The 22583-nt window shown below is 41.4% G+C and overlaps 1 protein-coding gene across 2 annotated transcripts in view; it reads left to right on the forward strand.

Moving 5' to 3' along the window:
- C7 (complement C7) overlaps positions 1 to 22583 on the forward strand; it is a 53461-nt gene that overhangs the window by 26994 nt on the left and 3884 nt on the right. For both annotated transcript variants that reach the window (XM_026506883.4, XM_044387055.3), the window contains 7 exons: positions 2854 to 3020; positions 5356 to 5584; positions 7668 to 7839; positions 10049 to 10136; positions 12544 to 12676; positions 16007 to 16198; positions 20599 to 20689. In XM_026506883.4, coding sequence (XP_026362668.2) covers positions 2854 to 3020; positions 5356 to 5584; positions 7668 to 7839; positions 10049 to 10136; positions 12544 to 12676; positions 16007 to 16198; positions 20599 to 20689 — 1072 coding nt within the window. The remainder of the gene's footprint in view (positions 1 to 2853; positions 3021 to 5355; positions 5585 to 7667; positions 7840 to 10048; positions 10137 to 12543; positions 12677 to 16006; positions 16199 to 20598; positions 20690 to 22583) is intronic.

Below are 22583 nucleotides of genomic sequence, written 5' to 3' on the forward strand. Positions count from 1 at the left end.
TCTTCATGGAGCTGGCATGGAGGAGGACAGGTTTTTGAAAGAAATGGAAATGGAGTGATCTGGAAATAGAAATGAGAGTGGGAGCTTTGGGAAGATGTAGACATCAGTTATCAGCTGGGCAACTGGAAGCTGCTCACTGATTTTATTTTATTTTGTGTTTAACAAACACATAGCGTTTACTATGTGCCCAACACAATTTTAAGTGATTTGCAAAAATTAGCCAATATATCCTTCTTATCTAAGAGTTAGGCATTATTCATATTCCCGTTATACAGACAGGGATGCTGAGTCACAGAAAGGTTGTCCAAGATCGCAGCTAATAAGCGTCAGACATGAGATTCAAAGGCATGACATTTGGCTTCACTGTCCGGGCTCCTCATTGTCACGCCAGGCTGATTGTCTAGGGGAAGAGAGCCTGGGGCAGGGAGCTCACTGAGGTGTGGAGAAAGAAGCTACAGGCTTAAAAATAAAATTAAAATTGATTTCTTAGAATACGTTATTCGTAAAAAGGTCTGCCAGTGAATGCCGCGATTTCTCCAACTTTAGTATACACCGAGATTATCTGGGGAAGCTTGTTACAATGCTGGTTCCAGGGCTTTCCTCCCAGCTGTTCTCTCATAGATGTTGGAGCCCAGGAATGTGTAGTCACTCCAGGTGGTTCTGAGTCAGGTCCTGAAGGGACTGGACGTTATGATATGCTGCCTTCAAAGGGCGACTGTTTGCATATTAAAAACGGAACTAACAATGAAGATGAGGAAGTACTCGGTAATTTATTAAAAACATCAGGCTTTAATAATTTCTGATAAATGTACAGTTTTTGAATTTGAAAATTTTAAGAAAAATTTTATGAAAATTTTATGAAATTGTGAAATTTAGGTAAAAGAAGTGAACTGAGAGGGTGCCTGGGTGGCTCAGTGGTTAAGCCTCTGCCTTCGGCTCAGGGCGTGATCCCAGGGTCCTGGGATCAAGCCCCGCATCAAGCTCCTGGCTCCTCTGGGAGCCTGCTTCTTCCTCTCCCTTTCCCCCTGCTTGTGTTCCCTCTCTTGCTGGCTGTCTCTCTCTCTCTGTCAGATAAATAAATAAAATCTTAAAAAAAAAAAAAAAAGTGAACTGAAAATCACCCCAAATCTGGTCTGTGAGGTAGGAATTTCCAGTCATGACCACTGTAAAAATCAATTACAAATGGAGACAAAAATATTTCTGAAATTATAAGACACGTAAATGCAGAAAAGAATTCAATTAATATTCACTGTTTAGAACACTTTTCATGTGTTAATGTATGCCTGTTAATTAATAGGTTTTCTTGCTTATTGTTAGTATTCCAGATGCAATGAACTTCCCCCGCCCATTTTATTATGAAAACTTTCAAACATACAGAAAGAACATAGTAATAAATACCCATATACCCACCTCCTCTATGTAACGATTATTATGACATTTTGCTGTCATAATGTACGTAGAATATTTATAATATTTATAATGCGACTTATTTCACAATATAGAAATACTATAAATTTAAAATATTTATAATCTTATTTGAACGATTTGGAAGTGAATTTCATGATGCTTCATCCCACCTCCTCTATGTAACGATTATTATGACATTTTGCTGTCATAATGTACGTAGAATATTTATAATATTTATAATGCGACTTATTTCACAATATAGAAATACTATAAATTTAAAATATTTATAATCTTATTTGAACGATTTGGAAGTGAATTTCATGATGCTTCATCCCAAAATGCATATATTTTCTAAGAAGCAATACAGTCTCCTATATAACATAATGCTCTTAGGGGCGCCTGGGTGGAACAGCGGTTAAGCGTCTGCCTTCGGCTCAGGGCGTGATCCCGGCGTTATGGGATCGAGCCCCACATCAGTCTCCTCTGCTGGGAGCCTGCTTCTTCCTCTCCCACTCCCCCTGCTTGTGTTCCCTCTCTCGCTGGCTGTCTCTATCTCTGTCAAATAAATAAATAAAATCTTTAAAAAAAAATAATGCTCTTATTATACCAAGAACATTAAGAATATGAACAATAATTCTATAATATCAACTACCATCAGGTAATGACTGTATTTTTCTTTTTTTTTTAAGATTTTATGTTTTTAAAGATTTTATTTATGTATTTATTTGAGAGAGAGAAAGAGAGCCAGCGTGTGCACTCCCATGCATGCACAAGCAAGGGGGGGGGGGCGGGGGGGGGGAGAGAATCCCAGGCAGAAGCGGCGCTGAACACAGAGCCTGACGCGGGGCTTGATCGCACAATCCTGAGATCACGACCTCAGCTGAAACCGAGTTGGCTGCTCTGCCGACTGAGTCAGCCAGGCGCCCCTTCTTTTTTCTTTCAATATACTTTTTTTTTTTTTTTTTTGAAGTAGTTTTAGGTTTACAGGACAATCAAGCAAAGAGGACAGAGAGTTTTCATATACTCCTTTCGGAAGCTAAGGCCCCCCACAATCAGCGTCCCCAGCACAGTGGATCATTTGTTCCAATTGATGAACGTACATTGACCAACATGATCACCCACAGTCCATGGTTTACGTTAGAGTTCAGCCTTGGTGTTGTACGTTCTACGGGTGTGGACGGATGTCTAATGCCGCGTATCCACCATGCAGTATCATACAGAGCAATTTCACTGCAAAAATCCTCCGTGCTCCACCTATTTATTCCTCCACCCACCACGGAGGACGATCACTGATCTTTTTACTGTCTCCATAGTTTTTGCTTTCCCAGAACGTCACAAAGTTGGATGGTTTGTGTTTTAGTGCTTGATAGACTTTTCATTTTTACATGCTCTTTTTCGTTTCATTTGTGCATCCTGACTTGTTTGATTTGATTTCTCCTTGCGTAGGAACTCAGGGCAATGTGCTGCGAGGGGACCCGTTTGTCAGGGGGGGAGGTTCAGGCTTCGTGTCTGGCCTCAGTTTCCTGGAGCTGGACAATCCTGCTGGAAACAAACAGCGATATTCTTCCTGGGCAGAATCTGTGACTGGTCTTCCCCAAGTCATAAAACAAAAGGTATGTCCTGCTCTGTTGAAAGCAGCACAAAGCAGGCATGTTTCTTTGCACTGGGAAAATGAGATTAAATCAAGGTGGTTAAACAGAGACAGCTGTAATTAGCATTTTCTGTATCCCAATTATGTTTTGTATAGTAAAATGAATGCATACATAATAATAAGAAACAGAAGCATCATTATCTTGCATGTCCATATTTCAATTGTACAAGTTAAAATGCCTTGTAAATCCCAAGAGAAATTAAAAACAAAATTTGCATATTGAGCTTTTGACCTAAATGTGGTTATGTTTTCCTTGGTCTCTAATTCAGAAGAATTATAGATTCTTGCTAGAGGAAAGCATTTAGGCTTGTCTGCTGTCCCATCAGATCTCCTCTGGCCGTGGTGTATAGGCTCTTGGAGACCCGTACATTAAGATAGAACAAATTTGGCTGGAAGAATTTTAAGATGTTTTATTGACACAGTCAGTTCTTTTCTAATGCAATGTATGTGTTCCTAAAAATCAGAGAGCTAGGCAGAATTGCACAATTAAGACTGCCTGGCTTATGGGGAAAATGGGGTTAAGGGCACAAAACTCAAAAACTTGAACTGTGATACTCATTAAAAAAAAAGAAAGAAAGACATCAGTAAAAGCAATAGCACAGTTTTATATGTGTTAAATTGTTAAGAAATGTATCCACTACATTAAGGTGGCACAATTCTAAGAAAAGACTTGAAGCTCACCAGGTGATGGGAGGGTTGGAGCCCCTGAATGATCGTGAAGCGTTGGAAGGAGAGCTGCCAGATGACAGACAGCTGTAGCGCCAGATGGGATGGGGGGAGGTTAGTACAGGCAGTCACCCGGACGGTTGTCTGAAGTGTGTGTTTGTGTGTGTGTGTGTTGTGCGTTCCTATCTTGGGAGGTTTCCACTATTTGTGTCCACTTTTCTGGATTCACCTGGTTTTTCTTGTGGATGAAATTGGACGTAAGAACACAGAATATGCGATCTGCTCAGAGCATTCACTAATACATCTGTCTCAGTGCAACAATCTCACATTTTCAAAAACAAAATTCCGTAGCAGAACCGGTTCTCTGTCACGGGAGTCAAGCAATGTTTCAGCTGAAAGTTGACTTGGATACATTTTATAAACCCCCAAATCGCAATAGCTCCTTGAGCACCCTCCTAACACCACACACACCCACTCGCCTCCGACTAAGGGTGAAGGGAGGAGGTAGTTTACCCTAAAGTGCCACCATCCATATTCACAATGACCTATTTTGAAAGCCAGTGTCCCATAACAAATCTTGAAAAATTCGAAGTTGTTGATTAGGGATAAAGAGATATTCCTTCTCGTTCTCAACTCTGCTGTTCTCCACATTGGACTGTAACTATCATAGGTAGCTGTGCTGATTTACTATCCGTGTATGTCCACGCAATGCCATCCAGTCCGTTCTTTCATAATGCCGTGTAAGAGAGCTCGGGCAGACACGGAGGGAGATGTGGTTGAGTCTTTGAGTTATCCTCATACTCGCAGTGCTGTGCTGCGGCCAGCTCAGACGCTCCTTCCCAAGAGCCAGTGGTGCATGTATCTTCCCAACTCCACAGTCATTGGCATCCCAGTGGCAACCTGAAATTGGCCATGGGGAGAGCTCTTATACTGCAGAAACTGGCAAATGCTACAAATCAGAGCATTTTTGTTCTTAGGAGAGCAGATGGTGAAAGCTTAGCCAGCACGTCTAGGGTCTCCAAGTTGCTTTTCATTAGACATATTCAACACAGAACAATAATGCCTATCTGTTTTATTTTTATTATTTTTATTTTAGTTTTTTGGGGGCAGCAAAGCAAGGTTTATTGAACGAGAGTGAAGTTATTGAATGATAGAGTACAAAGCTCCCAAAGAGGGAGGGGACCCAGAAGGTTGCCCTATCTGTTTTAAACTTCTTCACAGTCTTCATTAAGAGACATGTTAAGTCTCTTAGAGTCAGGGTATTTAATTGTAAATTTATTTGCGTTTGCTTCTTCACTGTAATTTAAGTGTATTTCCTTTTCTTTTGTGCTCTGCAAGGGTGGAAATGTACTGCCTTCAAAATAATCTCTCAATAACTAAAAAATGAATGTCCTGTTGGTTTTAAAAATTTTATGCAAGATACAAAAAATATTCCTTCCCTATTCACTCCTATTTTTCCTTCTGCCTTGCAAAGAAAGTGAATTGTTTTCTTTTTACTTGAACAAGAATTAATTGGAATTAGCATGAGTGGCTTTTCATTTTATTTTAATGGGGATTGAGCCTAAATGCCAGAAGGAAAATATCCTTGCCTAAATCCCTCATTACTGACCATGCTGTCTTTATCTGTATAGCTGACACCTTTGTATGAGCTGATAAAGGAAGTACCCTGTGCCTCCGTGAAAAGACTATACTTGAAGCGAGCTCTTGAGGAATATCTGGACGAATTTGACCCCTGCCATTGCCAACCTTGTCAAAATGGTGGCATTGCCACCGTTGAGGGGACCCGATGTCAGTGCCATTGCAAACCATATACATTTGGTGTGGCTTGTGAACAAGGAGTCCTCGTAGGGAATGAAGCAGGTCAGTGTGCTGAATTTTTACTAGTCATGCTGGACACAGTGAAAAAGGAATCACTCTTTCCATCTGGCCCTTGAGATTGTGCTTCTTTGTGTATGGGCATTTTAATTTAGTGCCTCCCTTCTTCCACTTCTGAATTCTAGCTACTGGGTCAAGGCTTTCTGTTGTCTCTGTTTCCCTGTTTGTTTGTTTTTAAGATTTATTTATTTAATTGAGACAGAGAGAGAGAGCGTGCATGCAAGGGGTGGGGGAGAAGTGGGAGAGGGAGTGAGAGAAAATCTCAAGCAGACTCCCTGCTGAGCGTGGACCCAACGCAGGGCTCAGTCTTATGACCATGGGATCATGACCTGAGCCGAAATTGAGAGTTGGACGCTCAACCGACTGAGCCACTCAGGCGCCCCTCTGTTTTTCTGTCTTAATTAACAGACCCACCATGCCCTCCATTCTTCATTCTCCATTGAAATAGATTAATGCCTAAAGCACCTCCGTCCTTCCGTAGTCATCTCATTAAGGTTTTGTCATAACATAGGTCTGTGGAGCTGGTGTATGCATAGCTTAACCTTTCTGGTGTCAAGCTCTTTGAAATATCACTTGTTATTTTGTATTATGTTCTGTCAGTCAATTATTCACAAATACTTTTGAACATCTGCTTACTGTGCCCTACTGGATGCTTGGTACTTTCAGTACTTTAGTACGATACTATGCGATGTTGACTTCATGAGTAGACACAGTATGAGAGAATTTTGTATTTATTTATATGCCTCTCTCCTCTAGAAAGCTCATTTCTTAAGGTCAGGACTGTGATTCCTTTTTTTATTTCCAGAGCCCAACAGGGCTTGATTCATAGAAGTCACTTAATAAATGTTTGATGAATGAATGAATACACGACTAAACTATGGTCGCTTATCGACAAGCAGCAAGAAGGCATCCTTGCCTCCAGTTCTCTTCACAAGTGGCCTGTCTGGTCAATTGAAATCCCACCACTTTGATTTCATTTCTTTGTGGGTTGGATTTCCTGTTATTCGATAATATGGAAGCTCCCCCTGCTGGTAAGAGTTGGGGTAGCAACCATAAAGTATTAAGCTGTTATTACCCTCTGTTAATATGCTCATGGGACTACTTTATTAACTCAATTTCTAATGATGGAAGAAAGCATAAATAAGCTCATGGGAAAATATTACCAATGGTTTAGTTTTGGTGTGTGTGATACTGAGGAGTGTGTTACACAGTAGAAATAGCTAAGGAGCGGTAAACATATCCATCTATTATCAGGAAGTAATGCTTCCGGGGGCAAGGTTTCTGAGATCAGTTTCTGACTAAGAAAGGCAAGTTTTTAGAACATAGTGCAAGTTCTCTCTTGCCTCCCCCAAGGAATATGATGGGGGAAAATTGTCAAAGCACTGTTAGTGGTGAATCGGCCTTGAGTTGGAAGGTGGCCAGGCTGGGCTGAGCAAGAGCCTGCAGACTGAAGGATGTTGACAGGAGGCAAATGCATTTCTCCTGCTTATGCACGTCCTCATTTAATAGTGCCAGCTCCAAGGTTGGCAGTCGGGAATACCCAGTACATTATGTTCTTCCCATGCCCCATCACTGCTTTTACAATAGAAAGCTTCACAGTAGGAACTGCTGTACTGAGAGGAGCCTGGACTCCTCCATAAGGCCATGTTGCTGTCTGGGCGCAGCTCTTGGCAGCCATTACAGCCCTGGGCATGACATTTAACCCCCTTGTCTTAGATTCCACACCTATCAACTGAGAATGGTGACAGACCCCCTGCCCATCTGGATTCTTTCTGGTGAGAAGTAAATGAATGGTAGAATACATGTAAAAGTGCTCTGAAACAGTTGCAAAATAGTAAACAAATTTAAGATATTATTGCAAGAAATTCGTTAATGCCGCCTTGACCTGGACAAACGTCATCGGTGTGCAGAGACATTCTGGTCATTGTAGAAGACCTCCTGAACGGAGTGAAGTTCGTGAGTGCCAGACTGTCCCCTCCCCCAGTGACCGCCTGAGCGGGAGGCTCAGCACTAAACTCTGCAATCTTCCTGTCGATGCTTTCTGAACAACCTCTCTCTTGTCTTACAGGAGGGGTGGACGGGGGTTGGAGTTGCTGGTCCTCTTGGGGCCCCTGTGTTCAAGGGAAGAAAACAAGGAGACGAGAATGCAATAACCCGCCGCCCAGTGAGGGTGGGCAGTCCTGTATTGGAGAACCACGGGAAAGCGGCCCGTGCGAGGACGAGGAGCTGCAGCATTTGCGGTAATGGCGGCCAGATCTCCTGGCGGTTGCAAAGAACAGCGCCCTGGGCAGTAAGCGTGGGATCCACGATTGTCACTATTGAAAGATTTAGAAGTTAAATGGCGATTTTCATCAGTGACTACTTTGCCCTTAGCAGTGGGGTCACTTGATGGAAGGAGGCATGTGGCCAACTAGCACTTGTGTGTTTCAAGTTTTCCTGACACAGATGTTACAAAAGCCTGTGTAGCTCAGAGGCCATCCGGCCAAGTGGATCTGAGCAGCTTTGGCATCAAGCTGATCGGCTACCTACTTGCTGGGTGACCTTGGGCAAGTTACCTGCCATACTTCTAAAATTAGTATAATCATAGAAGGTAAAACAATAGTAGGATGTTGTCAAAATTAAATGAGATTCAGCACAGAAAGTGATTAGCACGGCACCTGGCACACAGTAGGTCTTCATTAAAAGTTGTATTACTTTTCAGATATACCAATCCTATTCGTTCATTCATTCATTCATTTAGGATTAGGCATAAAGTCAGACGCTCGAGATGGCTAATATCTAGACCAATTAGCCCAGCTGTCTGACACCAACTTCTCACTTGCCAGGACCTTGCAAAAGCTATCTCAAAATGCTTAGTTGATGAATTATACCCATCGGTCAGAATTCAGGTGACATCTTACAGTTTTACACTGTCCTTACTAACTTCTTTTGATCCGGGATTGGCAAAATGTTCTAGTAAGATAATTTGAAGATCATGTGAATTGAAGGAAGCTGTAAGATAGTTGGGTATCTGGTAGAAGCATAGGGAGGTGGGATGCCTTTTCCCTAGGTGTTTGGTGCTTCATAATCTAACAGAAATGAAGATCTCATGACCAGGAGGCTGGCGAGCATATGGAATTGTGGTAGGAGGAGAAGCTGCCTTCGGGGCAGGTCCCTGGGAAGATGAGGGTCTCCATGGGAGGAGGCCTCTGCCGGAGTGGCCGTATTTCCTCTGCCTCTAGACATAAAGCTGGAGGGAAAGGAGCATCCTCAGGAAGACATTGAAGGAATTCTCGCTCTTCTTGGTGGTCAGAGGGGAAATCTCCTCCTGTTCAGTGCAAAGAGGAAAATTACAATCAATACTTCACATTTCTGAGTTTCCTCAGAATATGGCAAGAGGATAAGGAACTCGGCTGAAGAGGAGGCAACATTCACAGGCCATTTGTCATGCTTTCCCTCAGATTTCAAATCTCTGGAGTGGGGGTAATACTGGTGGCATGCTGGCTTCAGAGGCACTCCTGAAAAACTCCCGAAAACTATTGTTTAATGATGGATGTTACTGCAATGATGATTATTATAAGCTTCTTTTAGAGATGGCCTTGTGGGAGGTAGAAAGAGCATGACTTCAGGAATCTGACTACATGTTCATGCAGCCTTGAATATGTTACTCTCTAACCTTGGACAAATCACTCAAACTTTCTGAGCCTTTGTTTTCTTCACATACCACCCCCTAGGGTTACTGTGAATGTGAATTGAGATAATGCACATTTGTAGCGTGACTGCCAAGGTACCTAGCACATAGGAAGTGCTCAGTCAAAGCTAGTTATTATTTTTGTGTTACCTCTCCTGCAGAATCACTGTTACTATCTTATTTTTAGTACAGAATTAATTCTGTGTTACAGGCATTTTAGAACCAGACAGCAGGAGAAAAAGTAGGTCTGAGACAGGTGACTTCTAGAAATCACGTAAAGTCGGTGTGCTGTCCGGTGACTTCTATTTCCTTCTCTTTCTCTTTGTTCTTCATACTACTGACTTACTAGCTATTTTTTGGAAGCTTGAGTTTATGTTTGAGTTTTCTTTCTTTTTTTTTTTTTTTTAAGATTTTATTTATTTATTTGACAGAGATAGAGACAGCCAGCGAGAGAGGGAACACAAGCAGGGGGAGTGGGAGAGGAAGAAGCAGGCTCATAGAGGAGGAGCCTGACGTGGGGCTCGATCCTGGAACGCCGGGATCACGCCCTGAGCCGAAGGCAGACGCTTTAACCGCTGTGCCACCAAGGCGCCCCTATGTTTGAGTTTTCTATTACAGGATATGATCAGATATCGATTCTGAGAATGGCAATCACATCAATGTATTTATGTGAAGGGAGTCCCTTCAGATGTAAACGAAATATTCTCTGTGCTGCAAAATATTTATTATACTGTGGAAATCCGTCACATTAACTCTGTTTTGTCCCCTTTTCCTTTCAGATTGCTCGAACCACATTGTTTTCCTTTGTCTTTGGCTCCAAAAGAATTCTGTCCATCACCTCCTGCCTTGAAAGATGGATTTGTTCAAGTTGGTTATGGAAGATAGATTTTTCCTTTACATATACACCCTTTGCTCCAAGTTCTCTCCCTCTGCTGATGTCATAATCTATTTCTTTCTTCCATGACGGAACGGTGCTAAGAATAGTTTATATGCGCATTTTGGTTTTAGCGGTGAGGGTTTTAGTTTGTGACTTTTCTTCTTTGGCCCAAGGTGATTAGAATTCTGCAGAACGCAGTATATCTTCTGCGGTAAGGTAAATCGATCCCACTGCCCAGTGAAATCAGAGATGTAATCATGCCAGAGTGCTGCTGAACATTTCCGCTCTGAGCACTAAACTAGGAATCCATAAGCAAGTTCTTCAACTAAGAGAACTTTATTCTTGCCACTGAAAAATGTCTTTAAAACAATTATTTTTTCATAAATATGGGGTTTGGGATGAAATATTGGGTTTATTCCAGAAGCCGGTAAGACATTTTGCCAGTGTTGGTGAGATATGGGTCATTATACTTTGAGCAATTTTCTCATTCAAGAAGGAACGCGAGTCATCTGCCATTTGTCGTTCTAGGGAATTTTTTTGGCTTTGGGGCCATATTAATTCATGTTCTTCTCACTGCTTGTTATGATGAGGCTTTGGCCCCAAGCCCCAGTGAAGTGTCTTCCTGGCTCACATGGAGGTACTCTCCATCAGGACCCTCTCAGTACTCCCTGTTTTGCTTTTTTCATGAAGGATTTGCCTGTCAAATTCCAGGCCCTTAAACATCTGCTCACTGACATTTGCTGAAGTTCCCCCAAATGTAGGTAATGGAAATGGAAGAAGAGTGTGCGTGTTTATGTGTGTGTGTGTAGAGAGAGAGGAGAATGAACCCAACATCTCTAACACCCATATGTCCAATACAGTTACCACAATCCATAAAATTCCTGAAGGAAACATAGGCTTAGAGAACAAGGCCAAGCAAACTTGTATATTTCGGCAAATCGTGAACTGTTGTCCCAAACTCCAGTGCATGTGGTGTCCTGTAAGGAGCCAGGGGTTCTGTACACTGCCCCACAGAGGGGCTACATCACCCAGGGAACTTAACAATAAAGATTGCTGCTTGTCCCTTATCTTCCATTTTTTTTTCTCATTCTGTATGTTTAGGGTAGAGCCTGAGAGTTGTGTCCTTTTTTTTTTTTTTTAAGTTTTTATTTATATATTTGAGAGAGAGAGAGCACGCATGAATGGGAAGGCGCACAGGGACAGGGAGAAGCAGACTCCCTGCGGAGCAGGGAGCTGGAAGAAACGAGGCTCCATCCCAGCACCCTGAGATCATGACCTGAGCTGAAGTCAGACAGTCAGACACTTAACCAACTGAGCCACCTAGGTGCCCCCCCCTTTTAATTGCTATTAGTGGTTCTGATACAGAGTTAAGTTTGGGCGCTGTTGAGTTCAACTTCCCCATATAGCAGTCCCTTTTGCAAGGCCAAGGAAGGCCTAGAGACTAGCACCAAAGCAAATCAAGTATCCTTCCCCATTTGCTTACAAAACTCTGTTTTAACTTGGGCCCTCTGTTTCCTACCAACTCCCACGGTGGAGCCAGCCTGGGCCAGGACTGACAGTGAGAAGAAAAAGGCACCATGGGATTTTGTTCTAATGCCTGGAGCAGAACAGGTCCAGCTCTCAACCCTCTGCCTGGGGGTGCGGAGCGGGGGGGCAGAGAACCTGAAGGATGAGGAAAGGAACTAAGAGAAACCCCAGAAGAGCATGATCACATCCTTAGGTTTTAGACTTCAAATTCTTCCTTGCTTCACTGTGAAAGCTCATCTCCTGGGATCACAGGCCAACACCATGTCCTTGAATCTAGCCCAGTCCCAGCAGCACTTCCCTTACAGGGTAGGGGTTGGAGGGTGGGATGGGAGAAGATCAGCATTCTGCTTCCTCTAAAAGCCCATCGGTGAGAAACTTAAACTTTCATGAACACGCTGATAGGATTTGAACATTTCCGTCTGTTCTTACCAGCTTCTGTTAGGCAGTATTGCCAATGAACAGCCCATAACATCTGAGTGTGAAGATTTGACTGACAAGTACCTTTCCAAAATCTGATAACAACTGTCTTTTCCTGAAACACAGGGGGAAAAAGTGACTTGGGCAGTGTCCACTAAAGTAATTTCAGTAAAATGCTTACGACAGTGTTTGGTCAATTTTGGGGATAATCAATAAATTATAGTACAGTGGCATTAATGGCTTTATTTCAATTAATGGTAGTACAAGTGTTGTTGGCTAGGACCATACAGAGAAAAAAGTTTTTATGGACAACTTTCTAAATTAGTTATTTGATCTTAGTTTGCCTGATGATTAAAAGAAGACATGATTTATAGGCCAAATATATCTAAAGAAACATTCTGTTAATGCAAAATAGACATACTCTTTTCCTCTCTCTCTTTTATTTCTGTTTAGGATGAAGGTGTGATGTTTCCTGTTGGGAAAAACGTAGTGTATACTTGCAATGAAGGATATTCTCTTATTGGAGACCCAGTAGCCAGATGTGGAGACGATTCGCGGTGGCTTGTTGGGGAAATGCATTGTCAGAGTGAGTGGCCTTGGTTGTGGCGCGTAATTTAAGATGAGAGAATCATGGGGAAGAGAATGACTCAAGATGAATCACCGTTCACTGTGTGGCCCGTGTCTTGACCTCCCTTTCCTGAGAGGCTCCTATGATCCTGTACAAGTTTCAGTCGTGTCTTGAAAAAGCCGTCAGCAGTCTCTAGCTGATGGTTCTCCTGGTAGGGGAGGCACATTTACTGCAATTTTCAAGTTTCTGGTGCCAATTAGAATAGGCCAGGGAGCTCAGGTCTGGCTCAGACCTTCAGCACATCCTCTATAGTTCAGTTTCTGGGGATGTACCATCATCACTGTACTTCCTCGAATGTTTTGGGTCCTATTCTGTCCAGATGTAGGCACCTGAGTACGTGCTTCTGCTAACCATGCTGACGCTACTGTTGGCCTTCCATCTCACTTGTACTGCAATGTAAGTTGGTTCAGCAGATAGAGCTGTAGAGACATATTTTTCCTCTATCAATCAGTTGGTCTATTGGGATGTTAAAAAAGCCCTAGTGCACACATGTACATTTTTTCTCTTGGGTGTATATCTCGTAGTGAAATTTTGAATCATAGGGCATATGTACATGTAGACTTAGTAGATGCTACCAGTCTTCCAAATGGTTGTATCAACTTACATCCCTACCAGAATCTGAGAAGCTAAGATGGCTCTGTATCCTCACCAACATTTGACATTATCAATCTTTTAAAAATTTTAGCTGTACTGGTGAGTGTGTAGCAATCTTATTTTTTAATTTGTATATTTTTCTGGTGACAGTGATGTCATGCCTGTTTTCATGTTTGTTGGCCATTTGCATATCGTCTTTGATGAAGTGACTGTTCAACCTTTGGCCCCTATTTTCTGTTGGTTTGTCTTCTTCTTTTTGATCTGTAAGACCTCTTCTGTTCCTCTTTGTCTTTGTCTCTGTCTGTCTCTCACTCTTTCACTCCTGGAGTCCTTGAGCAGAAATTACTGAAATAGAATATAAACATTTCCTAGCTCGGAGTAATAAAGCCAAAAGTTGGTTCTTCAAAATGTTTAATACGATACTTGTGCTTGAAGAGCTTTTTTCCTTTTCTGTGAATCTACTGATGAGAAATGGACCCGTCTTTGTTCATCTTAAAATGTCTTTATTTTATCTTCATTTTTGAAGGAGATTTTTATCGCGTGAGGAACTGTAGGTTAGCAGTTATTTTACTTAAGGCCTTTAAAGATTTTATTCCTTGTCTTTTGACTTCACTGTTTTCTAGTGAGATGTTCACTCTGAGTTTTACCATTTCTGGTTTGAAAATCTTATGTCAGGCTACTTTTGAGAATTTCTTTTTTTTCCCCCGTGCTTTGTTTCAAAAGCACACCCACTATGATGAGCCTAGGTGTGATTTTCTTTGCTTCACCCTGGTTGATATTCGAAACACTTCTTGAATCTAGCTTTAATGTCTTTTGTCAATTTTAGGAAATTCTTGACTATGTCCTCATTGCCTCTGTCCCATTCTTGCTCATTTCTTCTCATGAGACACAAATGGTGTATTTTTTAGATTGTATATATTACATATATATTTTTTCTTTGGTTTTACATCATTTTTTCCCCTCTCTTTGTTTCATTCTAAATGATTTTTAAAAGATTTTTATTGTTTGTTTGTTTATTTATTTATTTATTTATTTATTTTAAAGAGAGCGCAAGCAGGGGGAGAGGCAGAGGGAGGGGAAGAGGCAGAGGGAGAAGCAGGCTCCTTGCCGAGCTGGGAGCCTAATGTAGGGCTCGATCCCAGGACCCTGGGATGATGACCTGAGCCGAAGGCAAACACTTAATGGACTGAGCCACCCAGGCACCCTCTCTGTTTCATTCTAAATACTTTCTATTGCTCTACTTTCCAGTTTATTAATTCTCTGTACAGTTGTATATAGGCTGCTTTTAAGAACTCTGTAATGTTCTTAATTTCATTTTCCAATTCTAGGTATTTCATTTGTCCATTTTTCTATACTTTCTTATTCTCTGTTGAAAATTCTGTGCCTTGTCATTTAATTTTTTCCCAGCATGTTAATCACAGTTATTTAAAGGTTCGCTGCTGTTAATTCCATTATCTGGACCTGCTGTGGGTCTGTTTCTATTGTCTTTTTTGGGGAGTTTGTTTAATTCTTGTCCTTTTAAATGTTAGATTAGTTTTGATTAAATGCCAGACTTTATGTGTAAAAAAATTAAGGAATCATTTGAGGTTTTGGTGGTGTTCTTCTCTTCCTCTAGAAAAGTTTTCATTTTGTTTCTGGTAAGCAATGAGGCTGTTTTATGTCCTGTTTACCTTATTCCTAGGGTGTAGCCATTAAGGGATCCTAAAAGAAAGACTGGAATTTCTCTCTAGGTTCCTCCTTTGTGATGGGACTAGACTCTAACTCTTGATCCCCTAGCCCTATAAGACTGTTAAAAACTACCAGCTTTTCAGCCTCTGAGCTGCAGTTCCTCTTTAGTTTAGCAGCTTTCAGCTTTTTCCCCCTTTTTCAAACTACAAGTACCTCAAGGAGAAAGGCATTACCAAAACTGTAGACTTGTATCAGCAGCACACAATATACTTGGCTAAGTTTAGGCACTTGATATATTCTGTTTTTGAATTAATGAATGAACGGAGTTTCTGTTGGAAATGGTACAGAAGCAGAGCAGGATTTTGTAGAATATTGTCCAAAGCCCATTACAGAGATTGACAAGATTTTTTTTTTAAATCATAAATTCCGACTTGCTTCCCATAACTATGCATGTTTCTCATTTTTCTCTTTGCTGTTTTCTCAAGTAGAAGATTTGAGCTAATGAATGTAATTGAGTGAGAAAGACTAGAGATGGAAAACCAAAGACTATTTAATACTTGTATGGTTGCAAGGTTAAAGGTGGTTCTTTAAAACTTTCAGATAGTAAAAATACCTAATTGAATATATGTTAATGCTATGCAGATGAGTAGAGCTCTTGGGAAAATTCTGGTGGGACTTCACCAGACTATATAGGTACATGGCAACTGTGAAAAGTGTGGTTTTGACAGCAGTCTGGGCTTCAGGACTCTTTATAAGGCTGATTCCTTTTAAGCTGGCACGTTACTTTGAGGGCAGGCCTGGAGGACAGGAACTGTTTTGGTCTTCAGTCTTTCATTGGTCAATTACATGTCAGGTACTGTGGGACATGTCTTTTAAGGCGTCCTAGGAGTGAACTTACCTCATTCTCTTTGTCTTCTAATGTGAAAAAAGCAGAGCATGTGTATTAGCACTATTCGAAGCTATCATTTAAAAAAAGATGGCTTAGGAAAGCAATTACCCTTGTATTTTGTTTTCATTTATCTTTAGAAATTGCCTGCGTTCTACCTGCATCGATGGATGGCATACAAAGTCATCCCCACAAACCATTCTATGAAGTTGGTGAGAAGGTGACCATTTCCTGTTCAGGTGGCATGTCCTTAGAAGGTCCTTCAGCATTTCTCTGTGGATCCAGCCTTAAGTGGAGTCCTGATATGAAGAGTGTTCGTTGTGTGCAAAAAGGTGAGTAGCTCATAGGTCTGTCCGAGGACACCTGCACTCACGTGAGTGAAGGTCCTTGTGATGGTCCTTTATAGCACTGGATGGACATAACTGCGGGTCATTCCTTCCATCCCTGCCCCTCTCCAAGAAGGTCAGTTCATAGACTGGGTAATAGACTTTTTTTCACATGGCACAGATAGGCTCATGGAATACAAGGACAGGCAAGAAGAGCCCTGGTGATTCTGAAACTAACTTACATCCTTCTTATTGAAGATTAGCTTTGTATGTGTTTTGGTGCCAAGAAAATAAAGTATTTTTTAAAGATAATTTCTGGTTTTCTCCCGATCTTTGAAATGTACTTTTATTAAGTACAGAGTTGAGTTGAAAATTTATAAAAAATTCTGTATGTTTCATTCCTGGGCTTTCAGAGAGTTTATTACATTATTGAAATAGAAAATTTAAAAGCATTTACATTTAACACTGCAAAGCAGAAATTATTGAAAGCAAAGTGTTGTGATTTGTGAAGTTGTTCTTAATAGTGGAAATCCAAAAATCCAGTATTTTGAACACCAGGCAAATTAAAATGGTCTTTTAAGAAGCTATGATAAGAAGAGATTTAGAATGCCAAACTATTTCTTTTTAGAGGTATTTAAGGTAGGATGGATTTGTTTTTAAAATCACCTCCTGTTTCTTCTTTGTTTACATTTTTAAAAATAAATGGAAAACACATGTTTGTGACAATTAAAAAACAGGAAGGAAGGAAAACCCATTTACATTCCATTTTATATGGTATTCTTATTTTTCTGGTGAATGACTTTAATCCAATGCTAAAATCTGCATTTTATAGCAAGGATGAAGTACTAGATTCCATGAGTGATACCGTCAGGTGAAATAGATGGTCACAACTAAAGAGAGGGCAGGCTGCACAGAGTCCTCTGTGGCTGACAGCGGACATGGGCTGTGGTGTTAAATATAGACACTGCTGACAGCACAGGAGGGCAGCACGGCCAGCCGGGTGCCCGCCATGTTGGTTCCCACATGCTTGTTAGCTGTCAGAGGGCCACTGCAGAGACAAGTGCTTTGTTTTCTACTGCACTGAAGCATAAATATGAATTTATCAGGGATATTTGAAATAATGGACCTGTACCAGGAATTCTACAATTAAAGAGAACAATGTACACTTGATGAGGTTGCTCTTTTATTCCAAATGAGATATTATATATTTGTCTTTCTAAAATGTCTGCTCCAGTCATTTTGTAGCACAATTCAGTATGAATTTTCTCCTACTCAGTGGCAAATTCTATTAAAGTTTTAATTAAGGATATTTTTCAGTCCTGCATGTTTTTCAGAAGACACGATGAGTAAGAATAGTAACTTCCCTTAAAATAAGCCTATCACAGATAGAAAACTCCAGGTTTGTCAGCCTCCAAGGCTGATGTTTTAAAACACCTGCTATCAGTATTTGTCATTTTTTTTTATTGTGGGAAAACAGACAGAACATAACATTTACCATTTTAGCCATTTGTAAATGTACAGTTCGGTGCATTGAGTACATTCCCATTATTGTGCAACCGTCATCACCATCCATCTCCAGAGCTTTCTCATCTTCCCAAACTGACACTCTGTGCTCATTGAACACTAGCAACTCATTTCTCCCTCCCTCCATCAGTATGGAGTCTTGACGTAAAGATATATGAAGATAACAAAGCTCTATGTTCTTAAAAGCAAAGATCTTTGGTCTAGCTAATTCTACCAGTGATTTTTCATGAAGAAATTGTAATAACTCCTGGAAAACATTTAAAATCTAAAATTTCATTCTTACGAACGATCAGTAAATAAAGTTTCAAAAAATATTTTTTCTAGTTTTATTGAGAAATAATTGACATACATCACTGTAGAAGTTCAAGGTGTACATCCTGATGGTTTGATTTATATCGTTTGTGAAATGGTTACCACAGTAGGTCTAGTTAACATCCATCATCTCACTGAAATAAAATAAAAAAAAAAGAAAATTTCTCCTTGTGATGAGAAGTCGCAGGATCCACTCTCCCAACAACCTACCTGCACGTCGTAGAGCAGTGTTAGCCATAGTTTGTGTGTTGCACATTACACCCCCAATACCCATCTATCTTATAACTGTAATTTTGTACCCTTTGACCACCTTCTTTGCATTCCCTCTCCCCTCTCCCCCTGAGTCTAGGAAATAAACATCTAAGCATAATGCAGAGCTCATTTATATGACTTTATCACTGAACTTTAGTTTTGGTACATTTAGATTAGACTTTCTCAACCCCAACGCTATTGGAATTTTGGACGTGGTAATTCTTTGTTGTGGGAGCCTGTGCATTGTAAGATATTTAGCAACATCCCTGGTCTTTACCTACTGGATGCCCGTGGCACCCCCTCACCCCTGGTTATGATAACCAAAAATGTCTCTAGACATTGCTGAATTGCCATTGGTTGAGAAGCACTGATCTAACTAACACCATCTTTTGTTGTTGTTGTTTTTGGTGTTGTTCAGTGGGGGAGGGGCAGAGGGAGAGGGATGGAATCTGCTAAGTGGGGTGGCCCAAGGCAGGGCTGGATCTCAAGACCCTGAGATCATGACCTGAGCTGAAATCAAGAGTTGGACACTTAACTGACTAAACCACCCAGGCGCCCCCTGGATAACACCATCTTAAAAAACATTTTTATTTTGGAATAATATTAGATTTCAGAAAAGTTGCAAATACAGTTTTCATATACCCTTTACCATGTTCTCATAATATGAGCATCTCATATAACTTGGCATAATTTCTTGGGTTAACTAAGACATTTAATATTCGTGTAACACTATTGACGAAACTACAGATTTTATTTTTCACTATAGCCATTTAGTGGTCTAGGATCCAATTCAGAAAACTACATTGTATTTGGGGTAATAGTCTTTCAAAGGGAAGCATTTAAAGAATGAGTCCTGGTTACAGATGTGGCCGGACATAGCAGGCTATGCTTCACATGGCTGCCATTTTGTACAAGTTACGACTGTTCATGAGATTTTACTGTCATGTCCAAAGCTCTTCAGTTTTCCAAAGTGGGGAAGTACGGCACAGTTTGTGCATCCATAAAAATATGCTCTTCAGATAATTTACCTTTATAGATATTTCCAACACAGAACTAGTTATATGATGGGGAAGTATATGCCACTGAATTCCATTGTCATGAAGCTGGCAGGAGGTGGAAATAGCAGAATATTTTAGGCTATTATTCACCTTGTAATCAGGAATAACTGAGGAGATGGCAGTCAAATTAAGCTCTCGTAAGCTGGACCAAGGTGTTTTCCTGCCAAAACTGGAATGATGGTTGACTTTTGATCAGTTTGTACAAAACACAAAGCAATGGAAAGGATTTCATTAAATGTGAATACCTCTAGGGGCGCCTGGGTGGCTCAGTCGTTAAGCGTCTGCCTTCGGCCCAGGGCGTGATCCCGGCGTTCTGGGATCGAGCCCCACATCAGGCTCCTCCGCTATGAGCCTGCTTCTTCCTCTCCCACTCCCCCTGCTTGTGTTCCCTCTCTCACTGGCTGTCTCTCTCTCTGTCAAATAAATAAATAAAATCTTAAAAAAAAAATTTAAATGTGAATACCTCTAGAAATTTACTCAACATTGAAGGGAAACCAACTAGACATTTACATGTGAGAGCTTTTATACATCTTGGGGTACCAGTCAGTTCTCCCCGTATGGTCTCATGATGTTGCTTTCTGTCTCACTATAGAAGGAGTGGGCAAAATGCAGTCCAGACAACAGTTTATAAATAGTAACTTCTTAATGAAAGGGAGCCTGCTCCACTAGCTTTGAATTCAGACAAACATGGACTTAAATCCTGACTTGGCCAATTTGTTAAACATGTGAAGTAGCACCAGTTTCTTAACTTTCTTAGTTTCTTTCTTTTTTTCTTTTTTAAGGATTTTTATTTATTTATTTGACAGAGAGAGAGAATACAAGCAGGGGAAACAGCAGGCAGAGGGAGAGGGAGAAGCAGACTCCTTGCTGAGCAGGGAGCCCGATGGAGGGACTCGATCCCAGGACCCTGGGATCATGACCTGAACCAAAGACAGATGCTTAACCGACAGCCACCCGGGCACCCTGACCCTTAGTTTCTTTAACTCTGAAGTGGGCATTTGCTAAGGAGGATTGAATATCACAATTGTCAATGCTCACACGATAGGAAATGCTCAAGAAGTGGTAACAATGAAATTATTTGTAGGGTTCTCCTAGGAACGCTCTGTCTTCCGTAAAATGCTTTACAGCCTTGTTTTTTGACTGTACAGATTTGTGGCAGTTGAGAATATTACAGAACCTGGTTCAACAATTAAAGTAACATTTTGTTTACCACAAAGAAGCTCTTGGAATGGTTGTATCTCCCTTATCCTTTTCTTTCAGATGCCCCTTTGCCGCCAGCAGTGCCTGAATGTCAGCTATGGGAGAAACTTCAGAATTCAAGATGTGTTTGTAAAATGCCCTATGAATGTGGGTAAGCTCTGTCTTTGCTCGCCTCTCTGTGTTTTATTTTATTCAAGATAAAAAAAAAATGTGTAGGTAGACTAGTCTCTGTTAGATGAAAGGTGTTGCTGACCAAGGGGTAAAGATCTTTGTTTGCATTTTAACCTGGCCCATCTGCTGTCTGCTATTTGCCGGGGTCACCAGAGCTGACAACCAGCGGGGTTAAGCAGTTTCTCTACTCTGTCTAGAGAAAGGCTGAAGGACTCGGGCACTGCTTGCTTTATCTGTGAAATGGGGAAAAATGAAAACACTGTCACTTGAGGATTTAGAGCTTGAGGAGATTAGGGTTGAAATTCCTTTGAAATATAAACTCTCAACGTGGTGTACCAACAGAGATACAAGTAGCTGCTTTTCCAATTCTCAAAATGGCTGTCTCCAGATGTGTGTTATAAGAATGCCACCCCACTTGAATCACTCCACTGTAGGTGGATATCTGAAGTAGGGACTAGATGTCTGTGTTATGGTCCTAGTGGGATACAGGTGGTATGATTGCTTTCGGACAAGAGCAGGCTTCCTAGAGGGGCAATTTATAGACGTGGGCAGAGGGAAGGAAACTGCCCGCCAGGGGGCAGTCCTCCCGGGCTGCCAACAGCCAGGGTACATATCTGTGCCCAGGCCTGATGCCGTGACAAGAGGGGCTTTTATGCAAAACTGGAAACAGAGAAGATTCTGTGCCGATGGCAGCTGAGGAAGAGCTGAGTCCCTCATTTTAGGAATCTCAGAAACCCCCCCACCCCCGCCTTGGAGTGAGCCAGGGCACTAAACATCCCTCCGATCTCCTGCTATTAATCAAAGGCACCTGAAGCTAGAGGACAAGGGAGTGGTTCGTAGTGTCAGCCTTCCTGGTGGGGAGTGGGGAGGAGGGAATGGAGAGTGAATCTGGAGAGGCAAATGGGAGATATCTAGGCCCCCAAATTTATTGGTCATCTTTAAGGTTGAATCAAAACACATGTTTACTGACCAATTACAATTGCCCCTTTAACTACAGGAGGGGTTGGGATGCTGAGCCCCCCCCCAGTCAAAAATCCACATATAACTTTTGACTCCTCCAAAACTTAACTACTGATAGCCTACTAGTAACTGGAAGACTTACCAATAACATAAGTATTTTTTAAAAAAGATTTTTATTTATTTGAGAGAGAGAGAGAGCATACAAGCAGGGGGAGCGGCAGAGGGAGAGGGAGAAGCAGACTCCCTGTTGAGCCAGGAGCCTGACATGGGGCTCCATCCCAGGACCGTGAGATCATGACCTGAGCTGAAGGCAGATGCTTAACCGACTGAGCCACCCAGGCGCCCCACCATAAATATTTTCTGTGTTATATGTATCATACACTGTATTCTTTCTTCTTCTTTTTTTTTTAAAGATTTTATTTATTTATTTGCCAGAGAGAGAGAGAGAGAGAGAGAGAGAGAGATCATGAACAAGAGGAGCAGCAGGCAGGGGGAGAAGCAGACTCCCTGCTGAGCAGGGAGCCCAATGCGGGGCTCTATCCTAGGGTCCTGGGATCATAACCAGAGCCGAAGGCAGGAGCCTAACCGACTGAGCCACCCAGGTGTCCCCATGTACTGTATTCTTACAATAAAGTAATCTGGAGAGAAGAAAATACTATTGAGAAAATCATAAGGAAGAGAAAATACACTTATAGTACTGTCTGTATCAAAACAAATCTCTGTATAAGAGCACCCGTGGTGCGGTTCAAACCAGTGCTGCTGGAGGGTCAGCTGTACTTGGCTTTCAATTATTATTGTCCCCGAAACACATATCCAACTCCTTGAACACCTACAGTGGGTAATGGTGATTGTCGCGGTATCTTATAAGAAGTAACTTCTTGTGAGAAAAACACAGCTAAGCAGTGTAAATGGCA

Source organism: Ursus arctos, unplaced genomic scaffold (genome assembly GCF_023065955.2).
Source record: "Ursus arctos isolate Adak ecotype North America unplaced genomic scaffold, UrsArc2.0 scaffold_15, whole genome shotgun sequence".
NCBI lineage: Eukaryota > Metazoa > Chordata > Mammalia > Carnivora > Ursidae > Ursus > Ursus arctos.